We start from the raw sequence: 26,611 nt of genomic DNA, 5'->3' as shown, positions 1-26,611 counted from the left end.
TGAAGTCTCGATCATGTAATATGACATCCATGTGTTACAGTTATTAATACATCATGCAAATGACCTCAGATGCATGTACGTTATAACATTTACACTTAGTTTTATAAATACAACAGGGGCCTAACTATAATCCAATTAGTTGTTTCACTGCGAGTATGGTAAGTAAAATTAAGGACTGAAATCTGTCAAAGTACATGTACCATCTTGCTATTTCCATGTTTGGAAAGTCCGTCATCTATACATATACATGTACCCCATATCTTATCTGTATTAAATCCTATCTCCTTTTTAGCATTGCCTCAGGGGCGGAGGCATTTTCTAATCACTGTTCAGATTTTGCAATACCCTATTCATGAAAAAGGTCAGAAAAACAGTTAAGTAAGTCCTTTTTGACCCCAACGCAAAACACCTTTCTAGATGATTAAAAATTTAATGAAACTAACCGAAACAGAGAAGAGCACATGACCCAACTATACATTTGCGTACATGTACAGTTATGTAGTTACTGGCTCTAATTAACATATCAATTAGGATAATCAGCTAATAATTTGCATAGCGATACACACACACACACACACACACTGCCAGCATAAGAAGAGCAAATTATTTAACACCTGTATCAAATACCATGAATAACGTATGAGTGATGCTTCTTTGCTTACAGTTTTATGCAAAAAGACATCTATAACATATTTAATTCATATGTTCTCCTATAAATGCCCTGCTAAGTCCCATTGGGTAAGAAAAATTGCTGCTGAGGAGTTACATAAGTTGAACATTTTCCAACAGATATCGATATTTCACAGAAATGTTCTGAGTATATATGAGTATGAAGATTCACAATGTTATACCCATGACTTGTGGCACCGTTTCTGAAAATTTAAATATATGCGAAGATATGCCGCTATGGATATAATGCTGCTTTGTTGTCTTAAACTATCATGTATCATGTTGACAAAAAGTTAACCAGACAAAATATCAGCTGAACAGACCCCTTGACATGTCTGGGCAAGTTGTACAAAAATCATGAAGACGTGCTTTTTCTCGGTAGTTCTGTCTATCAGTAATAAGATACACCTGTATCTAAAGCCGCATATCTAAACGTCTTTAGATCAATCCGGGGTCTAAATTGTTCTATAAACATGCAGCACATTTCACAGTATGTTCGTCCATACTAACTGTGTAAAGGAGAAAGTACTGTGTCACCAGTGTTACCAAATATACATTCATTCGGCATCCGTCCTTTGAGTATTGTACACTCTATACTCTTGGGCTGTGACATTTCATATATATATGTCATAGAAAATTACTGTATTTTTGCGTTACATGCATATAGGTACTATCCATCCCCAGACATATACACAGTAAGTATCCTGTATACATAGAACATATCTATTTCCGTTCACACACTGTACATACAATGTTCTCGCCTTTGCATCGCAGTAACGTAAGTTGGACATCCAGCACTGTATATAATCGGGGGACTACGTTCGTTTCGCCGTCGCGTCTCCGGCAGCACAAGACCTGCTGGGAAATCCAGGGGCCGTCCGCGTGTTTATGTTGTTCATACGGCTTCCACGTAATTAGCCGGGTACAAGCCGGCGCGCCCGCGGAACTTTCCTTTACACCAACCCTGCTCATCCTCGTCTTCCAGCTTGGTCAGAAGGTCGCCTAGACAAAAAAAAGCAACGTCGGATTACTAAGGGACACTGCCACACTATCAAAACATTGATTGGTTCCTGTTTCTTCCCCAGTATATACTGATTGATTCCTGCACCACTACAGTAGTGACAAAAACAGCATTAGAGAGACTAACACACAGCCAAAAACAGCATTGCAATATTAGTGAGTTCCCGTACCTACCTGTACACTGATTGGTTGAATGTACAGTACACATTGATTGGTTCCTACACATGTTCACATGATTGGTTCCTATTCCTACACCTGTACACTGATTGGTTCCTGCACCTGAGCACTGATTGGTTCCTGCACCTGTACACTGATTGGTTACTGCACCTGTGCACTGATTGGTTCCTGCACCTGTGCACTGATTGGTTCCTGCACCTGTAAACTAAATGGTTCCTACTTGTACACTGATTGGTTCCAGTTCCTATCTGTACACTGATTGGTTCCTGCATCTTTACACTGATTGGTCCCTGTTCCTACCTGACAGTGTGCATTGAGTGGTTCCTGTTCCTACCTATACACGGATTGCTTTGGTTCCAGTACTTGTACACTGATTGGCTTCTGGACCTGTTAGGTAGCGTGCGTAGTCCAGTGGTTAGCGATCTTGCCTCTGAAACTAGAAGCCCCGGGTTCGATCCCGGCTGTGTCGCTCACCCGACATGCACGCTACAGGAAAGGGTCGCAGTCCTTAGGACGGGACGTTAAGCCGCGGTCCACTGTTCATTACATGCTTGTCGAAAAGAGCTAGGGGAATTTCCCCGGTACAATGAACCTGTAAATACTGTACATAGCGTCTGTCTTCCTGTCGCGACCAGTGGAAGATTAGCTCATCTGTTCATTGAGTTCATTACACTGGTTCAAGGTCACTTTCCTTTCCTTTACCTCTGCACTGATTCAAATTGGTTCCTGTACCTGTTCACTAGTACTGATAGGTTCCAGTTTACCATACATGGGTAACTTACCTGCTTTGAAAGTCAATTCATCATCCTCCTGGCCCTCGTAGTCGTACAGCGCCCGTACCGGAACACCGACTTCCGCGTCCCCCGTCCCACTGCTACCGCCGCCGCCGCCATTTGTAAATGGGTTTGCTTCATCCTCGTCGCTCCACTCGGCCGTGTTGCTGGTGTTACTCGTCGGGCGCGAAGAGGCTTTGCTGCAGATGGGGAGAAAAACATTGCTAGTTAGAAAACAACGGGCCACCAGTGACCATTGTCCCATCTCCTGAGACAAAACAATATATCTACATTAAAGTTTCATTTCTTCATCTTCAGTTATCAATTTTAAAACACCAAGGCATGCTCTTGCATTACAGGGATGTTAATAAATCTCACTTTTCGAAAAGCCCAAAGTATGCCTTTATTATATAATAATACATGCAACATAATGTCAATGAACAGTGGTACAACGGGACAATGTCAAAACACTGGTGCCAGCAAGTGAGCAGGAGCTTCACTATATGAAAACATCCAGGGTTAGTAGTAGCATTGATAATGACTGTTATATATGCACCCCGACCAATCAAACCATGTGAAACTCATTGAAACTCAGATTCGTATCAGCCATGACCAAACAAACTCGCCAGTGAGATGGTGGAAGGTTTCAGCTTCCAAAAGATGTTTTCAGATTGACAACTTTGGAAGTAATTGAATATGGCCGCGATTTAACGTTTAGAGAAAAGTAGTAGAAACTTTTTTTTTTAACGTTAAATCGCCGGCGGATTCAATCACTTCCAAAGTGGCAAAATTGTCAATCTGATAACATCTTTTGGAAGCTGAAACCTTCCCCAATCTCACTGGCGAGTTTGTTTGGTCAGATGTAGTTGTTAACGCAAGTTACATGTAGAAAGCGATTTGTTGGGTCATGGCTGATAGGAATCTGTGTTTCAATGCGTTTCACGAGGTTAGATTGGTAGGGGTGTGTTATGTATGGTGAGCAGTGTGGTCTGTCAGCCAGTCCCGCCCTGCACAAAATAACAGGTCAATAATAATTGAATCAACAAGCTGCTTTCCTGTTGGCTAAACAACTTAATGAGATTATAACATGCTGGAGAGGCCGGTTCAAACAACAGGCACTTCTGGTGTTGGTGTCTTGCCATGGCACAAGCAAAGTCTTTTAAATGGATTACATGACAGAAAAGATTGTTACTTAGCCTTCAGCTGAGCTACATGTATATTTGTGAAGTTATCACGAACCCCTAAAGGTGACACCCCCTTTTCCTTTACATAAACCATTAGACAAAGTTGAAAGTGGCTAACTTTCACAATGCCACTACTAAAAGGCTATGAGACTACCTTTACCTTACCGTTTACACTGAATATATGAAGCGGATGTGGAGAGGACGTGTGATCGGCCGCTGCGCGACCGACCGATGATGATATGAAATGACAATAATCATGTAGCATTCCTGTATGATATCTGATATTCAAACAGGAGATCACTTTAATGGGGCTATATATGTGCATATGATATATGGGTCCTTTGCTAAGGGTCTACATGTACATGTATCTGAAAGTATATCTACCAGCCACAGACAAAAGGAAGTTTCTTTTGACGATCATAATATTCCTTTGTTCAGACCCTTGTAGTGGCACATAGGGCAGCCAGTTTCCTTGCTGTTTCATTAGCATAGTATATTTCTAAAAAGTAACTGTTGCTTTTAATGTGCTGAGGGCACCTCCTCGAATGTTGGACTCTCATTTTATGTCCCTTCAAAAGGGCGGGTGCAGCCCCAACCAAGATTGAACCAGGGTCTCCTAGTAAGCAACTAAAAGCTCAACTGTGAGGCTGCCACCAGTTGAGCTTTACGTAGATCCTTATGAGTAGAATGTATGTAGTGGAAAATGACCAACACATTTAGGATTAAAATTACCCCCCCCCCTTTCACCACATCAGTAATACTTGGTCATCCAACGGTCTTGCTTTACAGTATTTGCTACTTCTGCTCTTAGGATATATTTGTGAGTAATGTTTAGATGGTCTGACATCGGAAGGCTGAGTTAGTAGGCATTAAAATGCATAATGAACACTGACACAGAACAAGACAAAATTAAAACGAAGATGCAACACTTGAGCTCCGTTTAAACTTCACCACATCCATGGCGCTTCACCTTGTCGGGTTGTCATCTTCGGCAAAAGGGTTCTTGGTATCATCATAATCATCAACAGAACCAGACGAACTGTAAACAAATTTGCATACATAATAAACATGGCGCTGTTTATAAGTGTTGTTAACAACGTTCTACCCCAAATTAAAGACCAAACAAATAACTGCAACAATATTACAAACAAAAAGAAAAAAAAAAACATCATTATTATCAACAGTCCAATCAGGGAGTTCTTGTCATCAAATCAATGATTGTGTTTGTCAAGTTTTCTTTTTGAAAACAAACATACAAAAACCATTATATCATCAGAGAAAATTGATAATCATTTCTATGATCTTATTATTTTACTGGTAAATTTGGACCCTAATGTATATTTAGTAGAATTAAAGACTTGAATTTGATAAGCTGAGTTCTTTCTTGTAGGGCCTGCCAAGATATTGAGCTGCAGGCCCAACAAGCTACTTTATATAAATTTGATTCAATAAGTCCTTAACTGTAGCAACTTGTCATGGTGCACTCTAGTACTTACATTTGTTTGTCAGCTCTAACAAATCAACATTTACCAGGAATCAAACATCTGATTTGCTTACACTTGCCAGTGGAGTCAGAAACTTAAGATGTGGATCAATAGTCCCCTATATCATCTATATGTATGTACATGTACCGAGGTTTTCTTTTTGTTGTGTCTGTTTGTTTGCTTGTGTGTCAGTAGTTATTTGAATGAAATAGAGTGGAGAGTGGTTTCCACATGCTAGGCACATCTGGAACACCAACAGGAAGTTAGGTCAAAGGTCCCAGAATACATGTAGGTTATCTCATGATCATTTCCTTTCTTCAATTTCCTGCTATATGCATGCCTATTGCCTTATGAGAGCCCATGGATAAAATGTATTACTAATTTAGACAGCATCAGCAAGAAATTCACATTGAAGAAAACAAGAAAGTCACAAAAACTAAATACAATTCTTTGATTTCTTGTTTTCTGAAGATATCATCATCATCACTACCATTTCCTAGTGAAGGGCTCCTTGGCACTAGGACAAGAGAGACCAGGACTTGTCTGTGTCTCCTTGGACATGTGAGACTGTAGGCTCTGAGGTCTTGGAGGCTTCTGAAGACTCTTTGGTCTTACAAGAGGGGTCAACAAACACACACACACAGCGACAGACAACAGAGAGAGAAAAGTTAATGAGTTACCACTCAGAGCATAAAACTGAATAAAAGTTATCACACAAGACAGAAAAAGAGTTGTCGTTTCAACGAGGGTTATACTGTATTTGTTTGCCAGACATGCACAGAAAGTCAACAAGATTGTACTCCAAAATGCAATGTAGATGAAAATTATTTATCAAGACATTATGTGTTCATTTGTCAATTGAATACAATAATTTGTTTCAGGGATTGAACTGTGCATGCTTGATACAAGTCCAGGCATGTTTTGTTGATGTCTCAGGGGCCTTTAACTTTGACATATCAACCACACTGTGCATGCCCAGTTCAAACTGTGAATTTGCTTATTGCACTCAATTTTGGAACTACATGTAGTGGAAATATGTGTATCCTTCAGAATGGACAGAAGCTTTTTAAAAAGTCAGACCACTCTGGGCTGTATCTATATTCCCTGACTGAAGGGAAAAAATATGATTCTGTCTAGTTTGTATATCTTTGCATCCTGCGTAAGCTAAAAATTGACAGAAGCATAAAATTTTGTAAGGTCTATATCATGCATCATATCAAATTTGTGAAAAATCTAAGCCTTTTGTTCCTAAAATAATAGAGGGGCCTTTTCTTTAAAAACACAAATCTGGTGAGGTCTTCCTAGACTTGGTCAAGGTCAGTACGATAGGATAACTTTGTCAGGCAACTGAGAAAACACAAATCACAAGTCGCAGACAGTGCATCCGCAGACAACGCAGTACCTTAAACAGGGACAGGGGGCGTCACTATCTCAAGCCTGTATATGACTGTCTCTTGTCACATGATAATCAATATCAACTCAAGTGACAAGAGAACTGCAAGACGAGATCTGACCCTAATTCCAGGTTGACGAAGAGACAGAGAGTTCGTCTCGAAAGCTCCCCAGAGCAATCTTTTTTTTTTATGTTGTGTGTTAGGCTTAAATGTTTGTCAAAAGCAGTGCATTTCTGTGTTATGATAAGATCTAATGCATTCCCTGTGAGCATTGCATGGTTTGAAATGACTGACTTCAGATCAGGGCTGTCTCTGGATTTATATTTTGGTCTGTGCCACTCATTGTTGGAGGTGGGGGGTATGTATCATAGGCCTTGGAAGGAATTAACCATGATTAGAGGTTGTGATATTGCAAAGGAAAAGGCAAAATTTGATCTATTTGGAATTTGGAAACTGATGTTAATTTTTGTTGTTAAGTCTGTCATTTCAAGCTTGCGATTTTTGGTACGGATAGGTGAATTTTTTCTGAATCAGAGTTGGCCTACAATTACCAACACAAAAATGGACTTACCCAAATTTTCAACTGATCAGCTCCTGAGTCTTCGTCAAGGAATGAGCAATCCACTGCTTCTGTGACATCACGTTATGCATGTGACTCCTTGACATTTAAGACTGGAGCTGATCAGTGGAAAATTTGGGTAAGTCCAATTTTTGTGTTTGTAATTGCAATTCAACTTTGATTCAGAGTTATTTCTACCAAGTTGAACACAGATGAACTTTCAAGTTAGGGTGAACTCCATCTCAACAAGCAAATTTCCGTCCTGGGACGGAGGGATAAGCTCTAGAGACACCCCTGCTTTATATCCATGTACAAAACACACACGTCATCCACATGCACCACAATGCATGTTCACTCCTGGGTGCAACAGGCCTGGGACAGAGCTCCTTAGCAAGTCACCTGACAACGTTGACCTGTACTTCCTGGTAGGTGGGGTTCACCATGACTACAGGCTGGCTGTTTTGATGTCTGACTCTGAGGGATGCGAAACACACGTCATAATTGTAAAGAAGCCCCTACAAACAAAAACAACGTTCCTGGGACACAACCTAGATTAAATCATTACCTGGCTGTTTCAGTAAAGCAGGTACCCACTGTACTGCCCCAAATTGCGCTAGGAAATTGCGCCAACTCTGCGAATTTGGCCTGATTTGACTCTACTACTCCTTGCTGGAGGGTGGTGTTGTGGTAAGAAAATTCTATTTACCTATGACCTACATGTACTGACTTGTAAAGATGAAACTAGAGAAACCACAAACACACTGTCTGACTCTTCCAACAACCTTTGACCTACCGCTGACGTCACATGTGAATAAAAGGCACCAGTCCTGAGTGATTGGGTCAGACAGCGGAGGAAGCCCGGGAGAACCAGTTGAAAATTCTTCTTTCTTTTTTTTAGTGGTCCAGGAGAACAGTTTAATTCGTCATATCTTACCAACTCAGATGAACTTTCTTTTCTCTGACTCTCATTTATCTTTTGGCCCCAATGTTATGAGTCTGAATGTCGTCCTTTAGATTACAAACCCTTCCAAAATGTCAACATCACAAGGAGACCTGTCATGACAAAGTCAAAGACAATCTTTCCTATAACTCAGATACAAATGTAAGTTAGAACAACCTACTTCTGTTTAAAGTACATGCTGCCCTGTAACAGCAGCTCAGAAGAACACCATAATTTCATTTGTACAAAAACATGCACATATGAATCTAAACCATGATGGAAACATACAGTAAGGTACAAAACTTGCAAAACTTCATCAACACTTAAGTTGAACTTGGGCATACAAGAGGAAAGAATAGAGCAATGTGAATGAACAGCTTCACACAGAAGAATACAACATGCAGCTCTATAGGAAAGGAAACAACAGGAATGAATGAATGAATGAATGAATGAATGAATGAAAGAACCACAGATCGAGTCACCTTCTCTCCATCACAGTGCTGTTGTGTCTTTGATCGTGTGCAGGGGAGTTGTTAAGGGAAGATTGTTGTTGGCATGTGTCACTCATGCTTTTGGGCCTGGGCCGTGCCCCCAAACCCGGCAACCTCCAACCTAATGTCCTTCGTCTACTGAGTCTTCAAGGGACGGTGATGTTAGGGAGAAGTGCAGGAAGAAAAGAGAGAAAGAAAGAAAGGAGAAGACGGAAAGAGCACAAACATAAACGACACAAATACATGTAAGGTGCCTACAAGGAACATCTAGAAGTGTCAGGATTGTATACAGAGGTTTATACACTTTGCAACAATATATATACTTCACCTAGTAGACATAACAAATTGTTTGATTTGCAAATTATTTTCACCTTCACCAAAACATATTGTTTTTGCCGTCTCTTCCTCTTCTATGAACAAATAAGGTCAGTGACCTGGATCAGACGGCTGTCATCATGGTTATGCAAAAAGAAGAAGACACCCTGTGGTTTTCTATTACATAATGTAGCAAGTGGCAGGACAGAGCTGGAGGAGCTTGTCACTATATACATGTATATGAATGTGTTTCAGTAAAAATAAACAGAGCAGTAGTCTCTGATTTGTTAGGCTAGACCATGTGCAGGATATGCATTTGCTTGCCTTTCTAGTTTCTCACCTTACAATTTTCATCCGTACATATAGAATACAACACGGGGTATTCCGTATCACCCGAGGTACCAGCCCGACCGCGGGTCGGATCGCCCGACGGCCGTAGGCCGGAGGGCGATCCGACCCGCGGTCGGGCTGGGACCGAGGGTGATGCGGAATACAACGTGTTGTATTTTATTTATGTCATACCTTGGTCATACCCACCCGCGAAAACATACATTTCAATGCGGAATGCGCCAGAAGTTGAGGGAGTTTTGTGTCCTCGAACAAGAAACTGTAGCAACATTGATTCCAATCTCCGAATCCGGTATTCGAATTTCCGACGGCCGCACAACCGGCGCGCTCGAAATGCGTTCGAAATATTCTATGGAAGCCTGTGTGATAACACTTCCGAACCCTATGTGATCCGGATAGTTATCACACGGTCCGGAACACCCGTATCAGGCCCAGGCATGACATAAATATATGTACATATGTATGCCTTGGCTAGACAATCCATTTCCTTTACTTCCTATAGGATCATTCAAATTTTTTTTTTCATTCAGAAAGATATTCATAAAAGCTATTATACCGAAAACCCAACCACAGTATGTTTTTATAATGCCAAAAGGTACAATGTATCTATAGCATGAAATGCACAGCTAATAGGCAAACCTTCTATGGTAAATGAATATGCAAAAGTATGCACAAGGTACTTCAAAGTCAAGTAAGGTTGTCATCATTACAGGGAAACAAAAAAAAGCTGTACAAAAGGCATAGATCTCCACAATCCAGTCATACATGAATATTACAGGAGAGACGCCTCAATATGATAGCATAGTCTACTGAAAGGACACATAGAAACTGTGACATACACTGGGTAAAGAGAGGACCTAGACTGCTGTAGCTAGTGTAGCTACTCCCTTACAGAGGTAAAAGTGTCTCTTCCAGATCTCAGTCTGTGGGACAGGGTTAGTTGAAAAAACAAGAACATTTGTACACCATAAGACTGCTTTTCATGATTGTCAACGATGCGTTTCCAAACTGGGTCCTGGTCGAGCTGTTTGGAGCATCGAAAAATAAATTTTCAAACCAAGCAGTTTGCAGGAACAAAATGTGATATAAAAGACAATAAAACTCGTACACTTAGTGTATGTCATGAAATATACACAAGTTATGCTAAAGACAAAGTTTTTTTTAATGGTTTGTGAGTTTTAATTTTTGGTCCTGCAAACTGCTTGGTTTGGAGATGCGACCCTAGCAAATATTTCTAGTGACCAGCATAGTGTTAAAATAATGTTACATGTACAGAACAGAACAGAACTTACTTCTGGGAGTCCTGAGCCTGTTGGTGGTGGTAGGAGTTGGGCTGGTAGTTTTCCGTCAGTGGAGTGATGTTTGTCATTGTGATCCCTTCGTTTGCCACGTTCTTCTTACTCTTCTTGGTGATGGCACGCAGCTCTGGGTTGTATTCCTGTAGAAAGTATTGTTGAAAAATACATTGTGATTTTTGACTGTGGGTGCACTGGTGCACCTAGATATTTTGAAGGCAGTTAAACTTTTACGTTTTGCTGATATTCTACTTATGTTAAGTTGTGCACCCAGAATTCTTTCTGTGAGTATTCCCATACTCTTTACCATAAGTGGTGCGTACTTAGCAGAAAAGCAGTACATGAATCTACCATTTTTTGTACATTGGTCACACTACCATATGCAAAGTGAGTACACTATATACCCACTATGCTATGGTTGGCTTAAAGCCTGTCTAATGACATACAAATGCATTGTTAATGTCTTGTTTACCTCAAACTGTGGCCAGTTCATGCCCATCTCCGTGCCATGGTTCTTGGCCCAAAATTTGAGGTCCTGTCCAGATTCCACCTTGACTATTGACTGCTGTAAGTCTGTGTAAATCTGAGGAAATCTGTGAAAGAAATAGATGCAATAAATAATTATTGTAAGTTTTCAGTGCTTCAGTATATTGGTCCCAACAACTTGGCACTAATCATTATAATGTTATTGGTAATATTGGCTTATCACCTGCATAGTTGTTTAAAAAAAAGCACAAAAGAATGAATTCAAACAAAAATATCATTCTTGTGGAAGCACCTAATACTCAAAATTGCCAGCCATGTTTTTGCTTTGCATACAAGTCATGACATTGTAGTTTTACAGTACATGTTGGTAGAGTCCCCCTTTTGAGGCTATAGAGGCAGTGGGTTGTTAATCTATTGTGTCTAGGACACGGTATTGGTAGACAGAGCCCATCTCTCTCCTTCTGCCGCCTTTTACCTCCCCAACCGAAGTCAGGTACCCATTTTTACACCTAGGTGGAGTGTCATTAGTCTTTCCCAAGGACACGATATCGAGCCAGGAACTGAACCCATAACCTCTCTAACTCGTGCCCGCTAGCCTAGCCACTTGGCCAGTTAAAGCCATGCATAGTTTTATACATACTTTAAAGGAACATAATACAATTTCAAAACTGACCTTTGTTCTACCGACAAGTCTAGACATTGGTGCATATTAAGCAGTGTCTGTTTGAAGAACTGAAGTCGCTTCTCCTCAAACTCCTGGCACTTTTGAAACTGCAGGGTCATGTCCTCCATGTACTTGGCGTTGTACCCGTTGATCTCCTGTAGGCCTTTGTCATACTTGTCTTTTGTCTGAGGTGAAAAAACATGAAAAAAGCATGTTAAACAAGAAATAAAAAACCTCATACCTCCCTAAAATATCATTGCAAATTTTCTGTTTTATTGATTCTTGATTTATTAACGGTAACTTAATTTTAACGGTCACTAGTCAACCGCTAAAATTTCATCATCACAAATATTTGATCACTAACATTTGAGATAATGATTGTTTGTTCCCACCATTGAAATTAAATGCAGTGAACAGCGAACTACTCCCTTTCCCCCAACCGCTAAAATTACCAACTGCCATATCAAATGGATTTACAGTATTGTTAATTTCTTGATAATTCTGTCTAACATGCATTTTCCTGGCAGCTTGAGGGACAAACTTTTGACCCTGGCCATGCCAACCTTCCTATCCTGCCAGTATCTGGTTACACCATCTTCTACCTTACATCCTGTCACTCTAAAATATTCAAACAGCTACGGAATCAAAACAACAAACAAACAAAGAAACGCACAGACAAAAGAAAATACCCATAGAATGATAGATACAAAAAATAGATATATTATACGGTTCTTGGTGGCAAATGTGCTAAATTTTGTAGATGGTGACGAAATCCGTAGTGTGTTATTTGGCACACTTTTAGACAGTTTAGCCGAAGAGGCTTGGTGGGCGTCACTCCACCGCCAGGGAAGGTCATGCAATGTGCCTTTCCCAAGGGCACAACGATGGGGCATGGTGAGTATCGAACCTGGGACCTATTGGTTCTAAGTTCAAGTTGCTCTGTGCATCACACTGATGCCACACAAAAAAATTATAAGAAAACTATGATTATTGTTTTTGTCTTCACTAAGACAATCAGTACCCTAACCTTTGTTGTCTCAGCTTTACATTTTTCCACTCTGTCTCGGAGAGCCTTGACCTTGTCCGGTGAGATCGATGTGTCCTTCTTGCCGTTGTTCTCTGCGTTGATGGCGGTCTTCTCATTCCGACAGGCTGTGTGGTACGCTTTCTTTGATTGGTTTACCTGTATAATGGCCAAACGTGGAATTTTAAAATCATTTGTCTTCGAATGAAAGTTTATTTGTGATGGTAGTTGATATCATAAAGATTTCATACATTATTTCCATACACAAAGTAAAGTGCTTATCAACAAGTTTTCTATAGTCCTGGCATTTTGGCCCATGGTTTCTGTGCCTTTCTGAACGTACCCTTTGTAGCATTTTGGCCCATGGTTTCTGTGCCTTTCTGAACGTACCCTTTGTAGCATTTTGGCCCATGGTTTCTGTGTCTTTCTGAACGTACCCTTTGTAGCATTTTGGCCCATGGTTTCTGTGCCTTTCTGAACGTAACCCTTTGTAGCATTTTGGCCCATGGTTTCTGTGTCTTTCTGAACGTACCCTTTGTAGCATTTTGGCCCATGGTTTCTGTGCCTTTCTGAACGTAACCCTTTGTAGCATTTTGGCCAATGGTTTCTGTGCCTTTCTGAACGTACCCTTTGTAGCATTTTAGCCTTTCTGAACGTACCCTTTGTAGCATTTTGGCCCATGGTTTCTGTGCCTTTCTGAACGTACCCTTTGTAGCATTTTGGCCCATGGTTTCTGTGCCTTTCTGAACGTAACCCTTTGTAGCATTTTGGCCCATGGTTTCTGTGCCTTTCTGAACGTACCCTTTGTAGCATTTTGGCCCATGGTTTCTGTGCCTTTCTGAACGCGTCGTCCGCCTCTTTTGTCTCCTTGAAGCCGGTCATCATCAGCTTCTTGTAGTTCTCCTTCTGCCAGGTGGCCACCTCCTCCTGCACGTCCGAGATCAGCTTGTCGCGCACCTCCATGTGCAGGTCGTGAACTCTCTCCGCTTCGGTGCAGAAGCTCTTCCACCCGGAAGACATGGTACCGTACTCTGGACCTGTAAGGGGGAGAAACATTCTGTTCAGTACAGAAACTCTTCTACATGCTACTAGATACACCTGCTGCTCGAAACAGACTAGACACATACTAGACACATACAGCTACACTCATATTGCTAGACACATGCTGTAAGGCATGTGCAACTATGTGTAGATACAAATGCAACTACATGTAGACATGTGTGAAAACTATGATACTAGACTTGTACACATGTGCTGCTCGACATGACATGCAAATCTGTCTAAGTGCTCAGGCTTACCCTCTTCCACAGACTTGTTCCACTTTTTGGCCCAGTGCTTGAGTGCCTTTGCATAGGATTTCTCGATCTCGCAGCGCTCCTTCACCATGGTCATGAGTTCGTTACACAGCCGGTACCCGTCCTCCATGCGCTTGACCGTGGTCTTGTAGTTCCCCACCTCCCAGAAGGAGTCGGAGGACGGTTGCGGCAACGAGCCTTCGTCGCTTGGCGCGTAGTTGGACATGGTGGTCAGGTCAGGGGTCGACTCTTATATATATATGAGAGTAGAATGTTGTCGCTGCCTTCTACTGGAAAGTCGCTATCTGTCAAAACAAAATATCAAACTGCTGTTATTGTAATGATATTGGAATGTGTAACTACAATAAGTACAATGCAAGGCAATCAGAGGTGAGCACCCCCTAGCAGAATAAGCAAAAACTGCAGTGTGGCAACTGGCACACACACATTATGCACACTTATCAGTTCTCAGACACAATCAAATTTGTATTGTGTAATTATCTAATAGTCAAGTTAATCATGACATTAACCTTCTTGCTGCTTTAGACCCTTGTAGTAGCACATAGGGCAGCAAGTTTCCTTGCTGTTTTAGTAGCAGGGTGTATCTTTCCAGGGTATATCTACACAGGGCTTTACATGCCCAGCCTGTAGCAGAGTGTGCAGATCCAGGATTGGGCTACACAGCCACTGAAGAGCCTGCAGAGGAGGACAACCTTCCCAATTATCTTGGGAACGAAGAAGCAGCTATCAGATCAGATCATCATCATATCTTTCTAGGGAGGGGTTGCTAGCCCTTCCCTTTAAACGTGCTTGAGACACCACCTTGAATATATATATGTGACCACCTTTTTTTTGTCACTTCCAAAAGACAGCCCCGACCGAGATGTCCTTCCCAGAATTGAACCGGGGTCTCCCAGTTGTCAACTATTGGAACTTAGCTCAACTATGAGCAAGGCTGCTACCAGTAGAGCTATAGGGACATCCCCCAGCATGGTGGGAGTGGCATCCTATTCAGCTATTGTCACCATACAAAACAATACTTGGTTTTACCAACATTTTCAGTTCCTCTCTAGATTGCGATTTAGGTATCAAGTAACAGGATTACAGGAACAATGTAGAAAGTTAATTCTGGTATTCTAATTTAGTTTGCACATGACGCAAAGATTTCTGCATTTACAGTATTTGTTCTGATATCTTACATCAATTTGGGTTCAGATCCTGCTGCAAAATAACATGGCATGCATTATATTACTTTTTATATCAGTCAGACAGATTCTATAAAATTAAAAGCCATACAATACCTGTCTTTTGTTATTAAGCATATTCTGGTCATAAGCTGAATCCAAGTTGTGATGTTTGAATATTTGTCATTGGCTCAATTCAAAGTTGATGTACAGTATGTTGTCCGACAAATTGTTTAACAACAATCAATATAAACAGAGGAATATTTGCTGTTGTTTTTATCTGGACACCCGGTGGATCCAGGCCTTAATAAATTACTTAAACTGACAAACAAAAATGTCAAGTGCACAAGTCATGAAACATGTACTTGTTATTGGTGTCACATTTAATTTGTGGCCAGCATCCGCACCACTTGAACTGTGCAGTGAATGTGCCAGTGATGATGATGATGATGCTTTTTAGCATGACCAAAATCAGACTCTAGTAGTACTCAATATGCAAAGGACACACATAGTAATACTATACTATACACAAACAATGTAGTCATTACCAATACAGCATGCAAAGCTACAATACTTACAAGTGTCTACAAATACCCAACCAACAGCCCTTGACCTACATGTGTGAGTAGGACAATCTCAGCCTTATGAAGCCTACATGTCACACTACTTTTCTCAAATAATTCTTCTGAGTGAAATCTATGCCAACCTCACTGTCATATATCAGGTAACAGAACTACTGTAAATGCCCTTAAGTTCACAGGGATTTAAATCTGCCATAGTGAGACAATCAAGCGTCTGTGGCGGTTATTAGTTCGCGGTTGAATGGGTGGGTACAGAGAAGACAGAACGAGCAATTTTGCAGTGGTTTTCAGTTCAAGGTGAAGAAATTACAGTGAAAACCACGACCATTTAACCACTGCGAAAATGTCGATATTTACAGTATTTTGAGCCTTGTCAGTGAAATGACCTAAAATGTATGTAATTTGCCTATTCCATTAAGCCATTAGGTTCTGAGTTGCCATCCCAAAAGAGCATTACTGCCAGCGCTGATGTGATGATCATGTTACAAATGCAGCGCAGTATAATTTCTGTCCTCTCTATCTGTAGCTATGGCAGGGTCTACGGCTATCAGATGCTCTTCTCCCAGCAGTTGAAGGAAGGCAAAATTCTTACATTACTGTGAATTTCAACTGGTCAAAGCCTCACAATTGAGCTCCTGGTTCGAAATAGCTGCTATCTGGGAGAACCCGGTTCAATCCTGGATCAGGACATCTTGGTTGGGTCTGCACCCATCTTTTGGAGGGGATATAAAATGGGGGTCCCATGTTCAAGGTCTAACTCTGAGTAGAGGTTCCTCAAGCTAAAGGGGAAGTGCTTGCAAACCCTCCCTTAAAAAAATACCCTGCCACTGAAACAGCAAGGAAACTTGCTGCCTAGTTAGTATATGTGCCTACTGGTACCAAATTTGCATTGACATATGTAATGTTTGTTGGTAATTTAAGGCATAATAGTACATTTGTATTTCAAGCAATTGCATGTTTGTGGAACAATCTCTCTCAGGAATGCTTTAATATCCTGCTGAACACAATACTGGCCTATTTATGTCAATACATTGTATTACAATTTTTTTCAGCCTTATTGATTTGAATACAAATGTATGATAGTCCAAAATATATTATTTTTGTGTGAAAATGGCCCAAAACAGATCAATTATTCAATATCATAGTTGACATTGAACTCTTTCCCAATCGGCATACAATCTTGTACAGACCTTAACTTAAGCGCTGAATTCCATCATGTGTCAATCAATTTTCAGCTTAATTACTTCAAGGCGCCACACCCCAATCTATTGGGAGTTTTAATTCGTGGCTGCACACTATCAAGTACAGGAATCGGAGATACGCGTAATTCAAAAGCAAAACAACTCTGTATGCTATGGTATTATGATATCAGGACTGAGCGTCATATTGCACGATGTCTCGGATTTGAGTGAATTTGGGCAGAAAATGAGTGCATTTGGCCGCAAAATTGGGCATTTTGACATATGCAAGACTCATGCACATCAGCTAAGATGCTTGCAGAGAAATTGGTCTTTTTCTGGATGGCATGGCCTACAAACGAACAAAGTATCATTATTATATCAAAAAGTCTACAATGTAATGTGAAATGTCACATGCTGCTGCAGTTTGAAAGAGTGCCGCAAAGAGGGTCAAAAACCTAAACAGTTTTTCCTTCGACCCAAGCCTACGAACATACAATGCACGGATTTGTATACAAAATCATGAAGGTCCTGTCCTAACAACTTCTGAGTTACATGTATCTTTTCCTGTTAAAACATACCAGTTGCATCACTAACATGTTTTGTAAATGTGGTTTTGTAATTTTTTACACTGTTTTGCCTACAAACTAAAACCACAGAAAACACAAGGCAATCAGAAATGGCAGACTTCACCCCCTGAACCACACTGCTTTGCGACCCTTCCAGTAGTCCCACCATCAGAAATAACAGCACTTCAACTTCAAGGATGTATGGCACTGCTGCATTGTTTACATGTACATTATTGGGAATTGCCAAAATATAGACAGACACACACACACATTATTATATACAAGTGTACATGTAGACAAACACACACGCTCAAACACACAGACATACATGTTGTACAAGGTAACAAGCCAAGAACAAAACTTCACTCCCTCTTTTTTTCAGATTCTGAACTACCATAAACTGTAGGTACACATACACATACACATACAATGTACATGTATATTTGTATATTTGTACCTGCCTACAGACTACAATAACATTCACAGGGACATTGCAAAGTTCTGAAGAGCCTATCTGATGACTATCTCTTTATATTGAGCAATTGATACTGTACAATTGTAGTTCCCACAACAAGGCATCCAGAGGTGGCAGACTTCACCCTTTAACTCCTTTGTGACCCACCCTATCCTCCATACAAAAATAGTTGGCATTTCAGGACAGACATACAGACAGACAAGTCAAAAACAATACCTCACTGCCATGGTGTAAATCAACCAGAGTTTTTCATCTGATATATAGTGATCATACGAAATCATAGACAAAATTTTATACAACGTACCTCAAGAAAACTGCTGGTAACTGCTAAGACCAATACGCGAAGTACAACGTATATAAGATAGTCACGGACATGTCTGTACAACTCTCGTACAGTCATGTACAAGTATGTTTACATTTCATCACTCCGTAATGTAGGGCATCTCGGTTATGTGCTCCTCCCATTCCACACTTACAACACACTTGATCAATTTGAACGAAGCATGCTGATGTTATTGGTATTGGCCTTGGCTAGTCCTGTAACTGTAAATCGTGAAATGTTTGCAGTGGCTGAATTTTCACGGTGACCTAGCAGAACACAGCAAATATGTGTTTTGTAATTCTATTATACTACAGAATTGCTTCAACCGTGAACTTAAATCAAAAACTGAGACAACATAATTTTCCCAGGAAACCGTGAAATAAAAACGCTGCAAAAATGAAAGCATTTACAGTACACTGTCATTCATGTATCCATTCTTAGCAAGCAAATTGGGCAGATACACATTACAGCTAGTGTGCGAAACTGAACACTATGAAGGGCTTGAATTACCCACCTGCAACAGTATTTGCAGAAAAAGAAAGCAGCTAGAAATAGAAACAAGTTGCAAGTGCAATTTTGCAACCTGCAAAACATTTAGCTTTTGTCATGAATGACAAAAGACTTAAGTGACAAATGTAAAATTATATAATAGCACAAATGTATTATATCTAGTTGTGCTATAGGTGAAGTTAAACATTTTAAAAATCCACATGGATTTCAAACACATAATGATACATGTAGCCTATGCACCAGTTTCAGCAGGGTTAGCAGAAGTTGTACAGTGCCTGAGGGATTTTGGGGGTGTTTTGAAAATACTAGTTGGTGTAGGTCATTATCATGAGACATGACGGCCAATGTTTTGGCACTATAATGACATGCAAAGAAATAATGTTGACAGAAAGAACTGCACTCCACCCTTCCAATCACGTTCACTCTTTTGCATTTCTATTTGCAATCTACTGTATCCAGTATATGCATGTATATATATACAGTAAAAGACATTGCACTATTTCACACATTCAAGCCATCTTGTCCACATACGCCACTGTGGTGTTAATATTTTGCCCTGAGTCTGAGTAGCCCAACCCTAGGTAAACACCGAGTCTCTTTTGACCCAAATACATTTCTGCACTGCTCAAATCATATTGACAAAGAACATTTCTAACCCCACCTTCTTAGCGCACCAAACCCTAAGAAAATATGCTGCAAGAATGTGGTTCGAGATCTAAACTAAAGACTGTTGTATGCCAAAGCGCTGTGATTCTTACGATCACGAATAAGAAAGACTGTATTGCGGCCAAGTTGCTATCATAACACGATCTTTGGACTGACCAAACAGGAGAAGGCTGAACCTTACCTAAACCAACTTGCGAGCCGCTAGCTAGCGAGACCTGGAATGGCCTTGCTTAAGATTCCGGGGGTGCAAGTAAGCGTGCTGCTCTGCTTCAAGTCAGTTGAATGAAGGAAGGATCAAGAAGTGTCATGCAGGATACACCGATGTTGCGTGTGCACTAGTGGGAGGAACATCCTCTATCTTTCACACACTTCCACTTCCTTTTGGTTGTAACACTTGTCCATTTCTTTCTGTCTGTCTTGATCAAAACGGGACACACACACAGTCTAGGATGGGTTGGGTATTTTTCGACTTCAGCCTGGATCTAATGTTATACATTTGTATATGTACTTCGGAAAGCCCACTTCACTTTTCTCACTAGATACCAAAATGACTCTACAAGCTTAACCCTCAAACCACCGTACCTTTTTTACGACTAATCTTACCGTATGGGGTCAAAACTGACCCCACAATGTTTTCTACAAATACAGCTTTTCTGGTGATTTTTTTTGTGACTTGTAAATATGTATAGTTCCATATATCTAAAAGGGACAGTTTGACATGATTAGGTGTGAATAATTTCTGCTTATTATCATAATTCATGCAAAAAGAGGGAACATCGTCTTTTGCAACTAACGCTATTCAGACAAACAGGCTCTTTTGAGGCCTGCGCCAACACTTGATGTGATATTGCATCTGAATGGCCTACGCTAGAACAACCAAACTTGGTAACCTTTGCTAGAATTTTGTTGGCAACAGTTTGATATAAATGAAATAACTAAGAAATATTGTCTTGTTGCCATGACAACCGGTTTCTGAGAGCCATATTTGAAAAAAGTCCCTAATTTTGGATTTAACAATGTAATTGTAGGGTTATCTTTTAAACTGCACTTATTTTTTTATATCCATACCATCTAATGTAATTCACTATAACTCAAATTATGATTTGATATTCATAATTAATGCAAATTTGATTACGTCATCGGTCAAAATCTAACATGGCGGATGATATGATTTGATTAGCTATAACCGGCTATTTCAACATCAAATTTCATCATTTCCATGTTTATTGTAACAGAAACAACCTACCTTAGTTTAAACGTTTTAGTCTATCTTTATTGTGCTTTGAGGTTATTTGATGAAGAAATGCATTTAAAAAAATTCAAGATGGCGGAACCAAGATGGCGGATTTACACTAGTGGTAGCTAAATATGAATATAATTTTTATGACATCATTTTGACGTCGTTCCTGTTTCCATTGACAAATATTTACTTCTTTGGAGACATATACAATTTATCATACAGAATTTCTACCTAAGTTTTTTCGTGTACCTTTGAGCTATATGGAAATACCGAATTCGGTGGTTTTCGCCGATAAAACCACACAAATGACGTCATAATACGTCGCAACGTCAAAATATTTACGTTCATTAAAAATCTTGCTTTTTCACGTTGCTACAAATTAATATTTTGTTACTATGATCATAATAACCCTTGTCATACATGTTACTAGATGATAAGTATCAAACAATAGGGAATATGAGTGAAGATTTTGTTGGGGTCAGTTTTGACCCCACTGGACCATGCGTAAACTTTCTAGGATAACTTAATCAACAATCAGCCAATCTCGGTAATATCGTATGAGAAGTTATAAGACATATATACAAACAAACTCGTAGGAGGAATTTTGTTTTCGACTAGAAATGTCACAATGGCACATATTGATATACGACTGGGGTCAGTTTTGACCCCATACGGTGGTTTGAGGGTTAAGGGTGCCTACGATTTATAAAAATTCTGATTAACTACTAAGAAACATATGAATTTTACAGAATTCACATGAGTTTTACATATGTTACAATGTACATACTAGTAGGATGGTCTTTATTCTTAGTAGTGGATCGTATGAATTCCATAGAAATGGTTTTGTACTTTAATTCTAGTAATGGATTGCAGGAACTTCATAAACATTTGTATGTATTCCAAAAACTTGTAATACAAATTGACTATCATGAATACTTTAAGGCACCCCTGGTCTCTAGCTTGGGATGTCCTCTCAGAATTTCGACCTACGTCAAAACGAGAGATCCCATGTTTGAGATGAATACCACCTCCGGTATGTTAAAGAACCCACCACACTTATCAAGAAAACCAGGGGTTCATCCTAAACTAGTAAAGTATATCTGTCCTGGACACAATATACACATCAGCTACATGCTTTTGTGGACACCAAAACATGGACATGCAAGTGTAGGCAGGCCTCGCACAACCTACATACAGCAGCTGTGTGAGGATGCAGGCTGCAATTTAGAAGAACTACCGAGAGCAATGGAGGACAGGGAGGACTGGAGGAGGAGGGTGATGTTCATCTGTGACACTCTCACGACAAGATGATGATGATTACTAGTATTATTAACAGCCTTTACATGGTTCAGCGAGGGCTAACATCCCCTCCCCATATATATATATATACCTCCGAAATCTTGCTACAGAAACAGCTGTAGGAAACTTGGCTTGCTGCCTTTTTGCGTGTCACTCTAGGCACGAAAGAAGCCATAAGAACTTCAACAACAACAACTCAGGCTACAGGAATGTCCAAGTCACCTGTCTATCCAAGAGTGAGGGATAGAGGGACACACCCAAACCCCTAGTGTGTGTACAAGGAAAAACTACGTACTTTATACTACAGTATCAAGGCTATTTGTGAGGAAAGTTATGTCTAGACAACCTATACTAGGGAGGGTGGGATTTTACACAGGAAGTGACTATATTGTGTAGGCATTGCTGTGGTTTACGTGTGAGTGAGTGAATGTGTGTGGGAGGGGGGCATGATGTAAAAACTGCGGATGTTCCGTGTGGTGTACTTTGGCCTATCGTTACACCCAGATAATCCATCCCGTTATAAAAAAAGACACACATGCACATCCTTAGTACATGATGCTATCTATAGGGTGAAGGATTGGATGATATGATGTAGAGAAAATTAAACGCAAAGGACGTTAGGTAAGGTGATATGCTTCAGTTCAAGTTCGAAAAGATCGATGGATGATTTTTTTGAAATCAGCGCTGTTTGCCCGTTCGATATTATGGCTTCCGCGAAAGGTCAAAAACTGTTCACCCAAAGCTGGCAAGCACACCAAACGTACCTGCTGTGAATATGGCTCCCTCGGCACCCTTATGCTCCCTCGTCGTTGTTTTAGGTACTTCCGGACACCTAAAATTGTTGTAAATGTAAACAGTGCGGCCAAACCTGCGCGACGGAATGACCAGAACTGACCGGTGGTCTCGAGTTTCCGACCAGTCAATCCAAGATGGCGACTTCCTTACACCGCATCAAAAGGTAACAAATTTTCCTATAAAATCATGTAAATATCAGAGACATACACCAAGATACAAAGTAATGAATTAAACAAAACTATCGTCTTGGACTAAAATAATTTCTTGTATAATTGCGTGGATTGAATCTTCTCAAATTTCGTGATCGAATTTGATGGGAGTGACAGCTATAGGTGCGCCTACATGCCGTGAAAAATGGGCGGAGCAATCTTGGCGGTGACATCAGACCTGATTGGTCATTTGTAAAGGCCATAATGATGTGATTATATGGATGACATCCTCAGGACACTCCAAAACTGATGCGAGCGTGCAAAATAAAAAGGTGGACAAAAATGAAGTTACCCTTTTCATGAAATCTCAGCAGTCAGGAAGGTTGAACAAATGAATTAACACACAGAACATGTGAATGAAATAATTTATTACCAACAATGCTTAGTTGAATTAACTTTATATGTATTGTAGATATATAACGTTATATAGTGTTTATTTATTTATGTGTGGGCTAGCTATGATCAACAGAGAATTAAGATAGCTTACTATGCTCACGGAAAAAGGCATGTAGGCCCATTTTCATACTTCCTACATACATGTAGAGAGAAACGTGTTTGCACAATGCAAATTTGGACAATACATAAAAGTTATTTGCACACTCATTGACAGAAGATTCTAGAAGGACCTAGAGGGTATGAAATTGTGTATGAAACATCTGGCTTCATCCATGCACTTGGAAATAGATCTGCCAGTTAAGTTCAGAGGCAGCTGTTTCATTCAGGTAACTCAGAAGTTCCCGTTTAGAACTTTATTCAATCCCACATCCAGACTAGTTTCGTCTGTGTGGCTTTCTTGATGGTCTGAATAAAAGTTCTAAACAGGAACAATGTGGCTCCAGAAGTGACTTACTGAGGGATGATTGCGGTGTGAAATATGTCGGTTAGCTTGAGGAATGAATCCACTATACTAAAACATTATATTTGTTCTCAATGTAAAAAATTGCAATTGGGGTGGGAAATGCATAAAATCAAATCCAAGAGAGCAGATATGTCGATAACACCTGATCTAGAATGGGATGCTGCATAGGGGTGCTGGTGGTCTTAACATCTATTTATTCTACATTCAAGACAGCTACGTATCATACTAAATTCAAGCAATGATGGCAGACTTCACCCCCTTCATGTTATGTATTAGCAACGCTAATGACGTTTCGCTGGTCATTCCTGGAGGAGTAAGGAAGAGATCATCAGTGACGTTCTTTTGTGGGCACCAAAACATGGGCATGCAAGTGTAGGCAGACCTCGCACAACCTACATACAGCAGCTGTGTGAGGATGCATGCTTTGGTGATGTCATAACTTTTTCGCCAATAAAACCGTTATTGAAAAAAAGTGTATGTTTGGAGCTATTTTTTGAGCTTGCAGCCCATTCAAAGATATACAAGAAATCTTACGTAGCTTTCCTTCAAGAATCTACTGATAGTTTTGTGAAGGCCATGCTAATGTCATTGTCAACAATATCACAAGTATACATGAATGATTGCACAGCATAGACAGTAAAGGTTTTCACCTTTTGCTGAGGATCTAACCCAAGACATCCCCAAGTGAATGAAATGTTTATTTATTTTCCAAGTATAATACAATTATAGCAGTCAAGTACAATGTACTGTATAGACTGTAAGAGAAATACTATTTTAGGTCACACCAATTGAACTTCTTGGTACATGGATTTTAAAGAAGAATATCAACATGAAAACAGACTCTGTGGCAAAAGTCTGTACCTTGGTACAGACAGTTTCAGGGAGTGAACAGAGTCAGATGCAAGTTTTCCTCCTCTTGTTTTTTATGAGAATACGCATACTAAGATTTCATATAACAGATGTCTGAGAACCAACGAATTAAATTGGTGTGGCCATACACTTAAAGCAATACATGTTACTGTAAACTATGTCAATTTTTAAAGGTGTTTCTGGTCTGAGAAGATTAAAAGAGCTTATGTACCAGCTGGCTTATACTAAAGTAATTGTCTGTATTATGAATTGACTGATAGCAATACAAGAAATACAGGTTCAAACACATCACCACAATGTAAATGTATTCAGTACATTCCAGATATGTCTAAACAGTAGGAGTTTTAACAAGTTATAATTAAACATACGCAATGAGTACAGTTTTTTTTTACATCTTTTAATACCCACAAATATTGGAGCTTCTATGCCATTCTATCTTAAGTAATTATAAGATGAAAATAGACATGGTAATTAGTTATAACCATGCATTGCACAAAAACTGTGGAGTATTCCATTCTTGCCTGTAATAATATCCATTTGCACCAAAAAATATATTTTTGGGCTTCTAGATCTGACCATGACATTCAAAGTATGGCAATAAAAAACACAAAATTTACAATTTGTACAATACTGTACAAAATTCTGGAAGAATCCTTTCTGCTTGTGACAAGGGCTAATTTTTGGCTATTCGTCTTTACAGTTGCCATAGAAATAGGGCAAAAGTCTACCAAATATGTTACTTTGATCACAAATATTGATCAAGGATCAAAATACGTCAGCAAGCTATAGGTTAGGGTATGGAGAAAATGGAGTGTTAGCGATGGTTTTTAGTTCATGGTAGGCGGACAGAAGTCAGAACATTCAAGCATCTTTGCAATTTTTTAGAGTAAAAACCGCTAAAATTAAACTATTGTGAAAATTTCAACATTTGAAAATTTCAACATTTACCGTCACTGATATTTCTTTTCCTGGCATTCTATCAATGCTGAGTCATTTGCCTGTTTACCAATTAAAAGTAAAGTAAGTTGCCTGTTTAACATCCATGTATATTTAACATCTACATTTATGTATGTGTAATCACTAACATGCATTGGATTTGTCCAGCAGCACAGTTACTGTACACAAATAAAACAATAAAATCGCCAGCTGTATGTTTTTGCCTCTATTAATGAATTAATCCTTACTTTATCATTTTAACACACATACATTTTGTAGGGATACCATATGCATGTTGAGCTATCAATTAAGTCTACAGTAACGAAACAATAATTTCTCATTTGGTAAAACCCATTGACAAACAAAAAGAGCAACTTATTTTTAAGAGTTGGATTCATGTCATATCTTCATTACATGCTTTAATTTCTTTGTGCTTGGGATTTCCATATTGGATAAGTTCTTTTCTGATGAACAATGTATTCTCAGTCTATTACAGAATGCTACATTTCTTCAAATAAAAGACATGCATAAAAGGCAGCAAATACTGTCTGGTGTATAAATATGACCTTTGTTTGAATTTGATGGAATAACTGTAAAACATGTAATGTAATGTGACTTTAGTTAAAAGAATATGGAAGTCATTGTGAACTTTTTGTGTAAATTGTGAAAAATTGGAAATGCCTAATTGCGGAAATGGCCTAAAAGTGGAGCAGAGTGATTTTTGATTGACAGAAAAGGGGGCGTTGTTGTAGACTGAGCCACAGATTAGCTGACACTAAGCAAAGTAGGCCAAGGCCATA

At 39.7% G+C, this 26,611-nt stretch overlaps 1 protein-coding gene across 7 annotated transcripts; it reads right to left on the bottom strand.

Moving 5' to 3' along the window:
* On the bottom strand, positions 1 to 23,102 carry LOC136429818 (protein kinase C and casein kinase substrate in neurons protein 1-like). Of its 7 annotated transcripts, XM_066419807.1 has the most exons (13): positions 22,907 to 23,102; positions 14,122 to 14,423; positions 13,625 to 13,860; positions 12,827 to 12,982; positions 11,809 to 11,984; positions 11,122 to 11,242; positions 10,647 to 10,792; positions 8,683 to 8,835; positions 7,660 to 7,734; positions 5,798 to 5,917; positions 4,794 to 4,862; positions 2,649 to 2,839; positions 1 to 1,671 (listed from the first exon to the last, which is right to left on the bottom strand). In XM_066419807.1, the coding sequence occupies exons 2-13, from the start codon at positions 14,342 to 14,344 to the stop codon at positions 1,565 to 1,567; spliced, it is 1,773 nt and encodes a 590-aa protein (XP_066275904.1). In that variant the 5' UTR covers positions 14,345 to 14,423; positions 22,907 to 23,102; the 3' UTR covers positions 1 to 1,564. The 7 variants fall into 7 exon arrangements, with proteins under 7 accessions (XP_066275904.1, XP_066275906.1, XP_066275905.1 ...); XM_066419809.1 differs by lacking the exon at positions 5,798 to 5,917 and having other exon boundaries at positions 22,907 to 23,101; XM_066419808.1 differs by lacking the exon at positions 7,660 to 7,734 and having other exon boundaries at positions 22,907 to 23,101.
* Positions 23,103 to 26,611: the final 3,509 nt, after the last annotated feature.

Source organism: Branchiostoma lanceolatum, chromosome 3 (genome assembly GCF_035083965.1).
Source record: "Branchiostoma lanceolatum isolate klBraLanc5 chromosome 3, klBraLanc5.hap2, whole genome shotgun sequence".
In the NCBI taxonomy this organism is placed as follows: Eukaryota; Metazoa; Chordata; class Leptocardii; order Amphioxiformes; family Branchiostomatidae; genus Branchiostoma; species Branchiostoma lanceolatum.
The sequence above is the reverse complement of the archived record's forward strand: the minus strand, read 5'-3'. Positions and strand labels throughout refer to the sequence as shown.